The 15,907-nt window shown below is 47.4% G+C and overlaps 6 protein-coding genes and 1 non-coding gene across 7 annotated transcripts; 2 read left to right on the top strand and 5 right to left on the bottom strand.

Annotated features, from left to right (window-relative positions):
- Positions 1–304: 304 nt before the first annotated feature.
- On the bottom strand, positions 305–1,497 carry BDV38DRAFT_279454 (uncharacterized protein; the record flags this gene model as incomplete). The annotated part of the gene is made up of 9 exons (XM_032059022.1): positions 305–419; positions 474–503; positions 556–582; positions 635–733; positions 785–829; positions 882–1,069; positions 1,136–1,273; positions 1,331–1,411; positions 1,480–1,497. The coding sequence occupies 9 exons, from the start codon at positions 1,495–1,497 to the stop codon at positions 305–307; spliced, it is 741 nt and encodes a 246-aa protein (XP_031917062.1).
- Positions 1,498–2,281: 784 nt separating this feature from the next.
- On the bottom strand, positions 2,282–2,979 carry BDV38DRAFT_279453 (uncharacterized protein; the record flags this gene model as incomplete). Its single annotated transcript, XM_032059021.1, has 3 exons — positions 2,282–2,650; positions 2,720–2,814; positions 2,874–2,979. The coding sequence occupies 3 exons, from the start codon at positions 2,977–2,979 to the stop codon at positions 2,282–2,284; spliced, it is 570 nt and encodes a 189-aa protein (XP_031917061.1).
- A 1,627-nt stretch (positions 2,980–4,606) lies between these two features.
- On the top strand, positions 4,607–6,096 carry BDV38DRAFT_218752 (PX domain-containing protein). The gene is made up of 5 exons (XM_032052756.1): positions 4,607–5,497; positions 5,572–5,597; positions 5,659–5,753; positions 5,820–5,877; positions 5,936–6,096. The coding sequence occupies exons 1-5, from the start codon at positions 5,066–5,068 to the stop codon at positions 6,006–6,008; spliced, it is 684 nt and encodes a 227-aa protein (XP_031917060.1). The 5' UTR covers positions 4,607–5,065; the 3' UTR covers positions 6,009–6,096.
- Positions 6,097–6,399: 303 nt separating this feature from the next.
- Positions 6,400–8,733, bottom strand: BDV38DRAFT_279451 (putative choline transporter Hnm1; the record flags this gene model as incomplete). The annotated part of the gene is made up of 12 exons (XM_032059020.1): positions 6,400–6,557; positions 6,663–6,847; positions 6,924–7,055; positions 7,107–7,164; positions 7,229–7,531; positions 7,586–7,609; positions 7,665–7,844; positions 7,898–8,086; positions 8,144–8,320; positions 8,375–8,425; positions 8,485–8,565; positions 8,625–8,733. 12 exons carry the CDS (start codon positions 8,731–8,733, stop codon positions 6,400–6,402), a joined length of 1,647 nt encoding a protein of 548 aa, XP_031917059.1.
- A 786-nt stretch (positions 8,734–9,519) lies between these two features.
- On the bottom strand, positions 9,520–9,593 carry BDV38DRAFT_t56. The gene has a single exon. It is a non-coding gene; the product is annotated as a tRNA-Ile (tRNA).
- Positions 9,594–9,735: 142 nt separating this feature from the next.
- BDV38DRAFT_238408 (sn-1,2-diacylglycerol cholinephosphotransferase) lies at positions 9,736–11,966 on the bottom strand. Its single transcript, XM_032053670.1, has 6 exons — positions 11,731–11,966; positions 11,561–11,664; positions 11,365–11,490; positions 11,259–11,302; positions 11,129–11,206; positions 9,736–11,079 (listed from the first exon to the last, which is right to left on the bottom strand). Exons 1-6 carry the CDS (start codon positions 11,756–11,758, stop codon positions 10,167–10,169), a joined length of 1,293 nt encoding a protein of 430 aa, XP_031917058.1. The 5' UTR covers positions 11,759–11,966; the 3' UTR covers positions 9,736–10,166.
- Positions 11,967–12,372: 406 nt separating this feature from the next.
- Positions 12,373–15,059, top strand: BDV38DRAFT_218577 (transcription initiation factor TFIID subunit TAF2). The gene has a single exon (XM_032052754.1). The coding sequence runs from the start codon at positions 12,479–12,481 to the stop codon at positions 14,810–14,812; it is 2,334 nt and encodes a 777-aa protein (XP_031917057.1). The 5' UTR covers positions 12,373–12,478; the 3' UTR covers positions 14,813–15,059.
- The last annotated feature ends 848 nt before the right edge of the window (positions 15,060–15,907 follow it).

The following is a 15,907-nucleotide window of genomic DNA, read 5'->3' as shown; positions in this document are numbered from 1 at the left end:
CAGATTTAAAATCCCTTCTTTTACCTTCCTTTTTCTTTTTCTTTTTTTTTTTTCTTCAGGATTTCGTGTTTAGTTTATCTTGATACCTGCGAATGTTGCGTGTGCTTCTGGATATCGACCAAGTAGATCCGCAACATTTCAAAAGCTAGGTGTGTCAGTCAATAACCAACCTAGTCAGAAAACAAATGAAAGACGCACATTCCTTTATTCGAGAGTCTGTGTATTATCAACGCGAAGATGCTGATTCATAACAGTGGGTGCCGATGTATCTTCCCAGAGCCAGACTTGTCTAGCGAAGTCTCGTTCATACAATCGTAAACAGCTCACTGCAGTAGTCGTCCATCACAGCTTGTGACTCCCCAGTCATCACAATATCCCCGGGGACGTTGAATGACAAGCTTGGGAGATTCTCAGGGGTGCTTTGAGTATTTGTATTAGTATAACAGTTATGGCAGCTGGCTTAGGTTTCGTACTCGCTCTCACTTGAAGTAGCAAGGGTATCACTGGTCATGACGCGTCAGAACCAATCAATCCAAACCAGGTATAGCACCTTACCTGCATGTGGCTTGGACGTCCTCAGCTCTGTTTTATTAGTACATTGGATGGGATGGCGAGAGAACCGGAGGCTACTCACCCGCTCGTCTGAAGATAATCGGAGGTAGGGTTCTCTGAATGTTCGATCGGATTACCTGACTCTGACTCCAGTTTAGTGTCAGTAGCAAGTGCAGATGATCTAATCATGTAGTGTCAGTTTATTTACAGTATATCATGCTGAAGGTCTCACCCCGGAGCAGCAATGGAAGAATCGAGCCTCATATTGAGATCATGTCTGCAGCTTTTATTAGCGACATCCTTGTTTCAGAACACATATCAAGGTCTACCTGTCATAGGCCACGCTTGTATGCAAGTGAGCTGGGTTAGCGGGAGGGGCTGGGCGAACGTTCTCCTTATTATCTGCCGGTGGACGAGCAGGACGACTGTTATGGACATCGCGATGATAAGGGCCACGATCTTCGTAGTTGAGCTCCGAGTTAACATGTGCTGGGCGAGGGGGTAGTTCGTGTCGTCCCTATTAGGAGTAAAGAGTCAACAGTAGTTGGTGCTTTTGAAGTTGGTGCCTTGAGCAAGCACATACTGTATGGTTCCTTTCACTGTTCTGCCCTCGGCCATGCCTGCGGCGAGGGCGATACTGACGGCGATGGGTATTCACTCGATACATTCGAATCGGCACAGGTCGGCGTATCCGATCATTCAGCTCAGCGGCCATATTCGCCTTTGAAACGTGAGGATCCTGTCTCACAAGATCTAGCGTATCTTGTCCTTTACATACCAGATGGAGTAGACCTTGACGGACCGGACAGTCCATCGAGATGTGTCCACGCTCCCAGCAAACATGGCAGCGCCGCCTTTCCTGTGTCTACTCTCTGAGTATGGTATGTCCTCCATTTATACGATGTGTCTGGCACTCAAGGAGCTTACCATATGGTCGCGCACCATGATGACGAGTCCAAGCGGGATGGCTCTGAACACAAGGTAGCGTAGTCGTGAAGTAGGGGGGAAGTTACAGTGGCCAGAGAGGTAAAAGTAAGTGAGCGATCAAAGGAGAAAGAGAAAAGATTGAAATCAGAAGCGTGTTGGTGTGGAGAGAAGGAGTAGAAAATAGATGATGAAGTGAGGGAAGTATAAACGCAACGAGCAAATAGGAAGGCACGGGACTCTACCTACTACTACCTAGTAGTACCTAGGGGTTGTGTTATTCCAGACAACCAATATTTGACGGTTCGTCGGTTCCTGTCGAGTGAATCCACCAAACATTACCTGTGCTGGGTGAATCTTGGTGATAATTCATCTTCGATCCTTGCCTGACCTAGAAGTTCGTACTATGTAATTCTACTAAGAAAACCACTGGAATGAGAATGCCAGTGTACCTTATGCTTGAACCTAGGTAAAGAGAGATTGTCCGCGGATCATTAGTAGTGTGATACGTCAACGCTTTCCAATCATCTCTCCCCAGTTTTAGAAATATAGGTCATGATTATGGTGATTAGTGAGAAAGATCATCAAGACATACATACACACAACGCTCATAACGAAAAGGATAAAACGAAGAACTTTATGCATGCTGAACAATCATGCAGAGACAACGCAGGCTATAACTGGAGAAGAAATATATTAAGGATGCCAAGGGATTTAGTCATGCTGCGTTTGGCTGCTGACCCATCACTCCCAGAAATGTTCGGCTGTCCATCTAACGTGCGCCGTCATTAAGTCAAGGCCATTCTCACAGCAAGGTCGCAAAGCCGGCAAAGAATCCGGCCATCACAACGGCCAGACCGTAGATTTGGTTCAAATCTGCCGACGGCCTGGAGGCGACTCCATTCTTGTCCGGGACGCCAGTGAAAGGAGGCAACGAAGTGGTCGCTTGAGCGGTCTTGGTAGTTGCAGAAGTGGTAGTGTTGACACGCTTGGGCTCCTGAGCACCACAAGGGTTCTTGGAGCGGCAGTCAGACTGGCACTGTTGTTCACCGTCGCAGTCTTTCACGCATTGGTTGTTTTTCTCGGTGCAAACAAAGTAGGGGATTGTCTGGGAGTATTCAGATGCGTTGGGAGACTGATGGTTGCTGCAGATACACGAGTATACAAGGGTTTTCTGTTTCATCGCGAGAGGAGGCACGTTAGAATGTCTTTTAGGCCGCAATGGATTAAACCTATAACTTACGAAGTCGCATTTGTTTTCAGTGGGGCTGCCTGAGGCCCCTGGTAGTTGCAGACAGATGAGGGGACACGCCGAGGTTTGCGATTGACACCATTGCTCTATAACGACTGAAAGTCAGACGAGCTTCTTCAAATATTACCAGTCCATGGAAACGCACTTCTCGTCGATTCTGAAACGGTACTTGGGTCGATAGTGCTAGTGGTCTGGCTGGTAGCGAGACTTGCTACAGTGGCCACGACGGCCAAGGAACTAAGCAGAACCATCGCGATGCGTTTGTAAGATAATGACGTTTAACGAATGACTAGAAAAGCCATTATTTATCAAAATGGTTAGCTTCTAGTTGTATAATGGGCAGCGCATCATTTGAACAGGACTTACCAAGTAGCGGGAGAAGAAGACAAGGACAGCGATCTATCTGTGACGGAGAGACTGTCTCCAGAAGAAGATGTTCGAATTGGGTATGAGAGATTGGCAGAGAAATCCAAGCACCGGGCCGATGGAAGACAGGTGAATGCAGAAAATGGGGAGGGGAAGAAAAAGAAAGGACAGAAAGGTGAATGATTCAATGGCCCCATATATGTACGACTACCTGTACAAGATGTACGACAACCCAGTGCTCCACGTCCTACTTTACTAGTAAGTTTCCCGCCATCCGAAACGAGGTTGGGGTGGTGGCGCTATCAGTCTTCAAGGCTTTGTCTGGCCACCTGGACAGCTCCTTGTGTGCCTCCTGGTACATAATTTAGCTCATCTGCCATCCCATGTTGGATCCAGGGTTGTGACCATCTTCAAGGGTGACAGGCGGTATAATTATTACGTGAATGGGCACACCACTATTCAAAAGAAAAAATAACATAAAATAATAATATGAATAATGATAAACCATTCCCTTTTGTCTGGCAACTTTTTTTTCATTTTGGGAAGGGAAAAAAACATCTATCACTGTCGATCCGGGGCAGCTCCCCGACAATGCCGTATACGGTACGGTACTAGGGTCCGCACTAGCCTACTAGTGCTATGAAGTCGGGTGCTGGGCAGGGAGGACTTCATAGGTAATGTTTCTAGAATGGCAGTAATGCAGACAGACCCTGGTTGCATAACTGTCCAACCTCTGCGCATGATAATGATTGATCCCACCCTCGTTGATAGGTGGCTATCTTTGGAAGTCCATCATTATTCGCAGACTTGTCTTGAACTTTGACCTCTCCGCGATACCCGAAAGACTCACGCACATGTTGCTGGAACGGTCTGGAAAGCGCCGGAGCCGTTGAACGACGCTGTAGATACCGAGTTGTTGTCGGGACTCTGGACTCTGGCGAGGGCTTTCCTTTGGATTGGGGGTTGAAATGTCTCAGTGATTACCCGAGGTACAAACGAGGTGATTGGGCCACTCGATGCTTGGCTTTGCTTTAGTGTGGCTTTAGGGATCATAGAATACAGTAGTGCATTCTGTCACTACCTCTCAGGGTCTAGTCCCTTTGGTTAGTGTACGAAGTACAGGCAGCAGAGACGGTTGGGAAAGGATGGAGTGATTGCGACGAAGAGCGAAGATATATTTATTTATTAGCTATGGAGGATCACAAGAGATTTTTGAAAGAAATGTTTTTCTCTTAAATAACATGCAAAAGAATGTACTGCTGCATATCTATTGACAATATTTGGTATTAATGACCCACATAAATACAGACCATAAGAATGTAGTACATAGGTAGTACTACTACTACGAGGGACCGACAGACTCAGAGTGACACATCCTGAGTGGTTCCTACGAGAGGACGTCTGAAGCTAAATACCCCTTTTGGCAGGATAGCCACATGACTTGAGTTTCAAACAAAAAAAAAAAAAAAAAAGAAAAGTGGAGATTCGGCTCGGTCTCGTGATTTCCGAGCCGATAACTCAATGGGACCTTGAATTGAACTTAACGGATGAATTCTAGTCTAGTTGAACTCCCTCCATCAATGGGCCCATTTTTGAGTACACTTTAACAAAGCATTACGCAAGGGAAAAGAAAAGAAAAGAAGAAGAATAAAAAAGAAAAAAAAAAGAAAAAAAGAAGAAGGTATTACCCTCATATCTTATCAGCCACCGACTTTGTGAATCACATCGTCTTTTTGAATTCCCCCACAGTCTTACAAAACTCCGACCGAAACACACAGGCCTCTGCGGCGCCAGCAAACTTCGCTAGTCAGATTCGGGTTGTAGAAGAACCACGTTAGTTGTTATCAGGCGGCATCCTTGCTTGATTTCGCCTCCGCCACTGGTCGTGAGGTTGCATTCCCGACTTATATTTAGAACGTGCTGCTACGGTGATTTTACATCCATTGTTCGTCCTGCTAGATATCTAAATGGATGGAGCGAGCGAATGAGGAGACGAGCCCGGTGCCTCGCCCGCAACCGCTGCCATCCCCTCCTCTCCATCCCTCAACGGCATCCTCCAAGGTCTCAGACACTGATGCGCTCGTGACAACCTCCCTTTCCAACGGCGTCAGCGTCAGCAATGGCACCCTCTTTCCGCACGTCCACACTGGGGCCCCTAAAGATCGCCCGGTCTCCGGCATAGTTCCGCCGTACTGGAGTCACCATCGCAATGCATCCCGTACCTCTCAGATCTCTCTCGAACAGCCTGCAATCACCCTTGAAGACCATACGGAGGATCCAGATTCCGAGACGAGCCGCGGACTATGGGCTAGGAGCGTATCAGTAGATGATCATGTTGTCGTCCAGGGGAAATCCGGTATAGGTGCATATGTGGTGTGGAGTTGTACCATACAAACCCTCGAGGTGCGCATTGCCTTCTAGTCGACCGCATATTCGTGGCTTTCGTAAGGATATCCTGGTTCTAACGGCGATTGTAGGGTGGTCCCATCAGTGTTCGTATGAGGTATGAGCCCGGGGATCCAAACGTCATCAGGACCTGCCGCCGCTAATGTCTCATGACCTAGGTACTCTGAATTCGATGACTTAAGACAAAAGCTGGTGTCTTCATTCCCGCACGCGAAGAACGCCCTACCAGCTCTACCACCGAAGAGTGTTCTCTGTATGCCTCACCATACGTACACGTTTGCCACTGCATACTTCGGCTTCGCTAACACGAGTGTACTAGTCAAATTTCGCCCAGCATTCCTCGAATCCCGGCGGGTCGGCCTGGAATACTTCTTGAAGTAAGTTCATTGCATGCCCATATCGCATTGTTGCAGACTGACATGTCGCGTTCACCAGCTGTGTCCTACTTAATCCTGAATTTTCGAGTTCGCCGGTCGTGAAAGACTTTCTATTTGGACGCATGTGTTAATTGCACATCTGTACTACTTTTATACACTAACAGAATCATGATGTTACGCCGATTTATCTATATATTGCCCGCAGTGAATGGAGCCCTGGGGAAACAATAATACTTGTACTTTAGCATGGCTAGATGTCATGCTCCACCACCTATACAAACACATTTTTCCATTATTGCATGCACATCAAGCAAAACCGCTTTGTTTCATTAGTTTCATTCTATTTCTCGACCAATACTGTGGGCAGTCTTTGTGAGCACGATTCCACCGTCATTATCATCACAGTTCCATAAGCTCATCAAGAGACAAGAAGAGAGAAGAGGAGAAACACCATCCGCAGCGAACTCCAAGGCCGAAGAAGAAAAACCACCTGAAAAAGAACTAGCACGAGTATTGTCTTCATCATAAGTTCTTGCTGTCCACCCTAACCGTCACATTATTCTCTTCCTCCCTTGCCTTCTGCACAGTCTTCGAGTATCGTCTACCAGCGATCAACCACCACATGAGCTCGATGATGATGAACCCACCAACGCAGACGCACGTGTAGTTCATGTTTGAGGCTGTAGATGTGTTAGTGTTCTCCGTTTTAAACGTAGCTCACATGAGATGCGATGTTGTATATAAGGGACAGGAGAAGAAAGAAAGTGAAGTAAAATCCGACATACCCTTCACGGGCATATAAAATGGAAAGCTGAAGAAGACAATGGCAAAAACCAGCCAAATGACAGTAACAATGTTAACGGTCATGCCGGCAATATGCGGTAGGCGAAATGGGCCGCGATGCATCGTGCTGCGGTTCAGTACGACATTAGTGAAGATGGGCACGAAGTATGCGAGATTGTTGATAGTCCTACAATATATGTTAGTCCGTATTTCAATCTTCAAGCGGCAGGGAAAGATGGAGAAAGGGGGCAATAATAGCGTACGTTGCAGAGCTAAGCATAGAGTTGAAGGCAGTGCTAGATCCGAGATAGATACAGCCCAGAAGGCTTACGATCACTGCCACACATATTTGAGCGTTTAGGGGCACCCCGAATCGAGGGCTGACTCGGGCCCAACTGGGATAGTCAGTGTCTTAACTAACCAGGTACAGGTGTTGCTCTGCTTACACCTTGGAGAATGGAAGGCCATCGTCACGAGCAAAAGCCCAAAGCATTCTCCCGGTGCCTGGCGACTCATATAATTAGGAATGGTATACATGATATATGTTCGAGTTTTAAGGGTGCCATACTGAGCTGTGAGCCAATCATGCACGGCCCAAGAGCAATCCATAGAAGGAATGTCAGCGCGAAAGCGCCTCCACGGCTCTGTGTTGCTTGACCGAAGATTGCCGCAAGTGGGAGGCCCGTTGGGCTGTCTGCTAGGCTCGACCAGTCTTGCACCGAGAACATCAAGCTCAGAAGGTAAGAAAGTCCAGTAATGAAGGCAATGATGAGAGTGCATGCTGTTGCGGTAAATTGGGTCAGCTCCCTGCGGCGAGCAGGACTAAGGATACTCAAGCCATACCTAGGGCTAAAGGTGCATTGCGCCCGGGCTGAGCAAATTAGTAGCTATACTGGCTTCGGTTGCGATACAGATGTGCGCTTACGTTTGGCATCTCCTCTGTTATATGCTGGTATCACGTTAGCAAGGCGTCAGGAACTAGGGACTAATGCATACTGTTATACCATCCAGCCCACCGAGGGCAAACAGCGGATTTACCAGGCCCGTGATGAAACAGATAACATTGCTGTCCCAGCCCGTCTTGTTCATCCAGGTCCGAAAAACAAATTTGCTATCATTGTGGGTTGGCGCTGTCGCGGCCACTGTGACCGTGATTACAAACCATGCTAGCTGGAGGTATACCACTGTTTCTTCCCATCAGCAAGCCCCTTATCATTGCTGCCCTAGCACAACTTACAGGCAAACTTATTGATGGTCGGAATGAAACGGTTTCCAAACATAACCACTGCAGATGTCAACACATTCAAGACCTGGTATGCAACAAAGGTCATCCAGGGTTGGAGCTTGATGTCATCGTGATACAACGCTATTAAAGCCATGAAGTTTGAGGCATATACCAGATTTGTTGATGCCGCCGTGAAGATCCCTATAAGGTAGTTAGCGCAATCTCTAGATAGAACTAATGGTAGTGTCATCGTCTCACAGCCAAAGACCGTAGAACATCCCGTCAGGAAGCTCAAGAGACTGTTATAGCGCTTTGGGGCAATCGCTGCGATCCAATGGTACATTCCACCTTCAACTGGATAAGCCGAGACGAATTCAGCCAACGACGTGCCCAAAAAGCACTGGAGGATAAAAACGAGGATGAATCCGTAGATGACTAGCTTTGTCAGTGGTATAGCCCTGATTTGTTTTATCTAGGAGTAGACTATACGAGCACCGGGCCCACCAGCGTTGATGGACGTGATCAATCCAAGTCCGAGCCCTATCAGGTCATGTTATCAGCAATTATTGACCTACTGCGCCTACGGATAGCCAGCTTACCAGTCCAGGAGATGGTACAGTTAGCGGCCAGCCCGATTAAGCTCCAAACAGAGAAATGGCGCTTTAGTTCCTGTTTGTGACCTGGTAAAGAGTGAGCACACATACCTCCAAAGTTGCCGTGATTAGGAAAGGATGCATACCCATTTGGGCCAAACGCAGCTCGTCTGCATCTTGAACTTGGATGACTGCAGACTCCCTGCTGACTGGGGCTTTCACGCCAGATGCAGAAGTATCTGTAGATCTGTACATGCTCTCCGGGGGTGGACACGAGCGTTCTCTGTAAGTACTGTTGGCTAGACGCGTAAAAAGTAAAATTGGGAGCTAGAGCGATATGTTCGATCGAGAACAACAGGAGGTACAGTTAGTTACACCCTATGCGAAGGTGTCTTGTCAGTAACACAGGGATGAGGATGATCGTGGATAAGGGAACATGTCGGGTGTTTTCACTCCTACAAATAGTAATACTAGTAGTAGATGTAGTAGATGTAGTAGAAGTATACTAGCTAGACAAATGAGAGCCGGTAATTTCTCTACTAAACCGGAGAACTTCTCAGTTCACCGGATTTACCGGTCAGATCACCGAGGAAGACCGGGCGGTGATCACAGATGGCACTGTAGCACTCACTAATGGTCATCAGCTAGTAATGCTGATGGTAATTAGACATCATACTACTACTAGTAGTACAGAGTACTACCCGTAGGTACCGTCTCCACTTATCTGGCCTATCGGAGAAGCTACAGAAGGCCACCAGCAAGGGACATCGAATGTGAAGTGGAGATAGCATACCGATTACGAGTAGATATGGAGTGGGAGCTCGCCCACACTACTTCAACAACTTCATCAATTTCTATTTTGACTTCTTGGAATAGACTACTTTAAACGCTTTTTATTTTTTTGAAAGGTTTTTTTTTTTTTTTTAATAATTAGAGCGGAAAAGAAAAAAGGGAAAAAAAAAAAGAAGGGAAGTGAAGGAGGCCGATAGGAGGGGAAGTGGAGGATGGAAGGGGATAAACAAAAAGACAAAAAGGAAAGGCTGGTCACGGAGAGGCTCGAACTCTCGACTTCTGAGTTATTAGCTCAGCACTCTAACCGACTGAGTTACGCGACCCGCTATTGTATAAAGCATTCATTTTAGGCTTTATAAGGAATAACCAGGATAGCCCGCCTTTGACACAAACGCTTAACAGGTCGCAAGTGACTCCAATACTAGTAACCCTACACGTCTTATGGTCATCGGAAAAATTGCATACAAGCCACAAGTCTATGGACATTAATATTACACTATCTAACTATATACCAGTAGAAGCTTTGCATCCATAACCTGTCTTCACAATCACTCTTGCGTGAGCCACCCACAGAAGTCGTAAGTTCATAAGTTGCGCCAGTGGCGTATCCATAGAGGCCATTAGAAACGTAATTACAGAAAGTATATATAGTTGAGAAGACAAGCTAGACCAAGTCAGGCTACAGTAGCCGGGACATTGGCTCTTGATGTTGCGAGACGTAGGCCTCTCGAGAATACATCGGATCCGCCTCAATCCATAGGCCGAGTCGGGAAATTCTTGTCACGATTGACCGTCGGAAGAAAATGCCTGAGAGCGTGCTGATCAGAACGGACTTGAGAGAAACAGCTGTCTGGTCAGCCATGGCCAACGTAACCAGGTTGTGTTAAAGAAACTATTCAATGACTTTTATAGCGCCCCGCGTTAGTGTCACCACCAGTATTGGCATCCTCGAAATTTCTCTCACCAATGTCACGGTAAGCCTGCTCTCGGGCTGTCGACTTGTCGCGCCGAATCGTCAAACAATTGATACCCAAGAAGGTTGTGATCCGGTTGATGACCAAGAATGCCCAGTACATATAGATGACAAAGGCAAAGAGGAGATAAAGTCGCAGGTACAGGAGCTCTACCCACGCGCTCATCCCGGGAAGACCAATCCAAGGCAAGTTCACTAAAATGGCGCCGCCAACCAGAGGGGTTTGCAAGATGGTCCAATGGGGGAATGGCTGTCTCAGAAGATGCGCAAGAATGATCTTTGTAGTCATCCGTCCAAAGACGAATGAGATTGTCCAACAGTACAGCACCAAGCGGTTATCAGCCAATATTCTCGAATAAGGAGAGAAAAGCCAAGCCATATTGCATCCAGTGAAGATGATCATTGGCACCCACTCCTTGAAGATAGGGGATATGGGGAGATTCTGTTTTCTCCTCGAAGAAATGACATTGTAAACACAACCAGGCAAATGACCCAAGAAGAATGATGAGAGAAGGAGGGGAATCCAAAGGTCCTTCACGGAGTTGTTTCCAAAGATCTGGGGGATATTCAAGAACTCGACTATCGGCCGAGACCATATCTCAGGCCCATACCAGCCGGATGCCACCATCAAGCCAATTGCGATCAGAAGACCCTCAGTAGGGCCATTGAAGTAGCCGAGGTAAAGAGTATGTGTATGATAGGTCTCCCAGGTGGAGAAATACATTGCGAGGCATGGAACAAGAGCTGTCCAGGCGCCTAGATTCGTGGAGCCAAAGCCCAACGCGGCAGTCTCTAGTAGGCTAGCAAGCGTGCAATTCAACGAGTCGATTCCGTGACTATCATATGTTAGCAACTACTCATGTTATTCCGAAAATGTTCACTCACTCAAACAGCTCCCCCAACCCACTAGACGTTCCCGTTCTCCGAGCTTGTTTGCCGTCAACATTATCCAGTGTGGAGTACCTTCGGTATGTGAGATAAGACCGGTCAAATGATATCGAATCTTAATGCTTACATCCACATGCCAAAAGCAAAACTGTAGTATAGCCAAGAGGGGCCCTGTAGTTGGCAAGACTTAGTGCTGGGCGAGGAATTGGTCTGTGGGTCAATGGTTTGCTTACAGGCCCTATAAGATCAGGCATCAACATCTCTATGAGCATCACATTCCCGACAATGAACATAAAACCCAAGAGGGTTACCATGTTCGGAGCTATCCACATCGGTAAAAGTTCGACGAACGCATTCCACTAAAGTGCAAAGGCCATTGTTAGACGGGAGTCGCGCAGCGAGTATCGTACAAGGTAAAGGATATCATACGTAGTGTTTTAAGACATATCTAGAGATAAAGGACTTATCCACACTCTGGTACTTGTAGCTTTTGAGCGGCGCCAAAGCTTCATCGGAGAGCGAGTCTTGGATCGCTAAGTACAGCATAAGTAATCAGCCCAAAGAAGACTTCATGCCCAACATAGAACCAAGGGACGAACCTTGGATCCTCTCAAAAATTGCGTTCATTGTCCTTTAAAATCCCGCCAATGGAATGGTATATCAGCACTTCAACAAATTGTATCGTACGATTGGGTTTAGTTCATCGCGCTATGAAGTAGGAAATACAACGATAATGGATGAATGAGCAATTGAACCAAAAGCTGCCGTGCTGTATGGCAAACACGTACAAGTACAATCCGCAGAAGACAAGCGAAGGGAAGTTGATCCTTAAAATCCCCTGAGGAAAAAAGAGTGGAACGAAAAGGGACCCAAGAGGATCGGCGGACGTTCCATCCGCGGATCACAATTTATCACGTGCTGGGCGGGCTGGTCTGTGAGCTCCGCAGCTTTCGACGCAACAACGCGACATGAGAAACAGAGTGAAAGTTGGAGGTTGATGAAGAGCTCTGTGGCTTTTTCTTCTTGCGTTTCGTGCTCATTGTTGTTTCGTAATAGAAAGGCTCCTTTCTATTTCTAGGTGCCATGACTTCTGAATAAACTTCTTTTTCTTCAGCTGTCTTTTGAATAACTCTCATTTATCAATCAATCCAGGCTGTTGTTCCCCGCTGCTGAAGCTTCAACTACCGCACACGATCCTCTTCGCATCAACGATTCATATTACTCTTCATCTCAGTATCGACTGAAGGCCCTATCCAGAGGTTATAGAGTTGCTCCTTGAGCTTGGACATGACGGTAGAGGATCAAGGAAGCGCTCGCGGCGCAGTGCACGACTGAGTACTCTGCGCAATGCCTGGCGTCGTTGATGCCCCTGCAGGCCCTGCCTGGCAGGGACTGGGCTATACGGTTGCGCACCAGAAGGTTGAGCTGGAGCTAGACTTTGCAAATAAGAGCCTCAAGGGGAAAACCGAAATTACGATCCATCCACATTACAAGGAGCTCCGTGTTATTCGATTAAATTTCCGACAGGGCGAGATTAGGCGCTTGAATGTCTGCGGAAAGATACCATCGATGAAATATGCGGACCCTTACGAGTCGCTGCAACTGTACGGTCCTCATTATCATCAACGACTTACCTCGAAAATAGATGGCTTGCTTAAGTCCCCGCCAGAGCCCGACCTACTTGTGTCGGTCCCAAAAAGCGTTAGGATTGAAGAACTTGACCCTTTCTCAGTTGAGGCCCAAGATCAAATGGCTCTCCGTGCAACTGGTGCTGCCGACGATTCTGAAGGCCCTTTGAGCTCCAAAGCGCCAGATACTACGCTTCCTCGGTTTACAGCACTGACGGTCAACATCGAATTTACTATTGACAGCATAAAGGATGGGTTACAGTTCGTGGGAGTCGAGAATGGGGACAGACGTTACCCGCATGCCTTTACAACAAACTCGCTTGGATATGGGGCCGGCTGCCCTCTTTTCCCTTGCGTTGATGACCCTTCGTCACGTTGCACCTGGGAGCTGTCTATCAAATGCCCCTGTTCGTTAGGGGATGTGTTTGACCGCAAAATCCGCGATCCAGCTGGCTCCAATGCTTCTGGACGCCCTAAACCGACGTCAAATCTTGGTCGATACATATCTCCGGATGATGAAGCCTTGGACCTCCTGGTGGTTTGTTCTGGAGATATGACGGATGAGATTATTGATCCGAAAGACAACAGCAAAAAGACAGTATCCTTTGCATGTACCTCACCGCTCTCTGCCCAGCAAGTTGGATTTGCTGTTGGCCCATTTGAGTATGTCAACCTTGCACATTTCCGGGAAAGCGACCAAGATGAGCAGCTTGGCCAGAATGCCATCCCTCTGCATGCTTTTTGCCTTCCCGGGCGAGGCGATGAACTCAGGAACACTTGCTTTCCAATGGCGAAGGCGATCGACTTCTTTTCCCTATCATATGGGTCGTATCCATTCTCAAGTTACAAAATGTGCTTCGTAGATGACGCGCCCGAGGATACTTTGTCGACAGCGTGCTTGTCAATATGCAGCAGTCATCTCCTGTTTCCGGAAGATATTATCGATCCGATGTACGACGCGACACGTGCTCTCGTTTATGGCCTTGCGTCTCAGTGGATCGGTGTTAACATCGTTCCAAAGGCGCCAACTGACACTTGGGTCACAGTAGGCGTCGCGTGGTTTATCACAGATACGTTCATGAGGAAACTCTGTGGAAATAATGAATATCGCTTTCGACTAAAACAGATGTCTGATAGAGTATGCGACTTGGACTATGAGCGTCCCTCGATATTTGACATGGGAAATATACTCCAGCTTGACTCGTCTGAGATTGATTTCATAGCACTCAAGGCCCCTCTTGTGCTTTTCATCCTCGACCGAAGGCTTACGAAAGCTAGTGGAAAGGCCACAATGTCCCGCATCATCTCTCGGCTTTTTCTCAATGCTCGAATGGGCGATATCCCGAACGGGGCGGTATCCACCATGCTTTTCCAGAAGACCTGTGAGCGACTGGGCCACGCAAAACTGGACTCATTCTTTCAACAATGGGTCTTTGGTGCTGGGTGTCCTCGCTTTCAGGCTACACAGAGGTTCAACAAAAAGAAGCTCGTAGTGGAAATGATGATAAAACAAGTGCAATCAGAACAGCCAAGCACACGTGACCTGGACAAGAATTCCTTCATGCGTGACGTTAAGGAGGAAATTCGGGGTATCTATGCCGGGGTTGTTCAGCCGGTTTTTACTGGCTCCATGACGATTAGAATCCACGAAGCTGATGGTACACCTTATGAACATATTGTCGAGATTAAAGAAGGCGTCACTAAATTCGATATCCCTTATAACACAAAATACAAGCGTTTGAAGCGGAACAAAAGGCAGAAAGAACGGGCCGCTGCTGCTTCGGGGGGTGATCCTAATGCAGAAGCACAAGAAGATGTCCTGCTTTATTGTTTGGGTGATGTACTCCAGAGTGAAGAAGAAATTCAAGAGTGGAAGCTGGCTGATTGGAGCAAGGAAGACGAGGAGCGAATGGGCCAAGAGTCTTACGAATGGATTCGCATGGATGCAGATTTCGAGTGGGTTTGCAAGCTTTCCTTGGTTATGCCAGGTTATATGTACCTTTCGCAGCTCCAACAAGATCGAGATGTGATAGCCCAATTGGAGGTTAGTTGAATGGTCGTCTCCCTTTAGAGCTTTATGCTGACAACATGCCAGTCTCTACAATATATGGCGGCCCAAAGAGAACACCCGTTGATTTCCACGATTTTTGTCCGAACCCTAATGGACCGAAGGTACTTTTACGGAATCCGTGTAGCTGCAGCAAAGGCCTTGGTTAAACATGCCAAGGAAGACATCAATTGGCTGGGGCTATTCCACCTGGAACGAGCTTTCCAGGAATTATTCTGTCTTCCAGGATCGCCCATGACCCGCTCAAATGACTTCTCCGATAGGGCTGCTTATGTGCTTCAATTGGTTATCCCAGAAGCTATCTCGAAAGTAAGAGACAACAATGGGAAAACACCGATGCGCGTGAAGCGTTTTCTTTATGACAAGCTGCGGTTTAATGATAATTCCAACAACGAGGTGGGTTAAAGCACATCATCTTGGCCCTAGTTCTGAGCTCATGTCATGTATAGTATTCGGATAACTATTATGTCGCGACACTTATGCGGTCCCTTTGTCACGCGATGCTAGGCAAGGTTGAGTCTCGCTCCCATGATCTGGACGATTTCGACATGGAGGGGGTACTTGAGTCTCAGGCCGAAGAGAAATTGGAGAAAGACGCCATTGCCGAGATTGATAGATATCGAAGAATGGATGAATGGTCCAGCTCGTACCAGAACATCTATTCTCGTACTACGCTACGCTGTCAGATACAGCTCATGCAAGCCAAAATAACGGAGTTGGACATAATGCAGTTTCTGCCTTATACCCGGGCCGGCACTTATGACCTCCTTCGCTTGGAGGCGTTTGAATGTCTCGTAGAGACGGATATTTTCCAGAGCCCTGAACTTTTAAGATGGGTCATTTTTACCATGTCAAGCGACTCTTCTTCTTGGCTTCGACGGCGGCTTCATTACCTATTTGGCAAAGCGCTTGCTCCTGTGGCTTTTGGTCGCGAATCAAGCAATAAGGCCGCGGCTTCCGGTGATGGTTTAATCATTGAACAAGAATCTTCCACCGAGGTCCGCCAGGCAGACCTTGCGCGAAGACAGACAGTGCCTGGAGCTATAGAGGCACTTAAAGGTGAACTCAAAGGCGACCAGC

Source organism: Aspergillus pseudotamarii, assembly GCF_009193445.1.
Source record: "Aspergillus pseudotamarii strain CBS 117625 unplaced genomic scaffold BDV38scaffold_9, whole genome shotgun sequence".
Lineage (NCBI taxonomy): Eukaryota > Fungi > Ascomycota > Eurotiomycetes > Eurotiales > Aspergillaceae > Aspergillus > Aspergillus pseudotamarii.
Note: the sequence above shows the minus strand (reverse complement) of the source record. Positions and strands in the feature narration are given on the sequence as shown.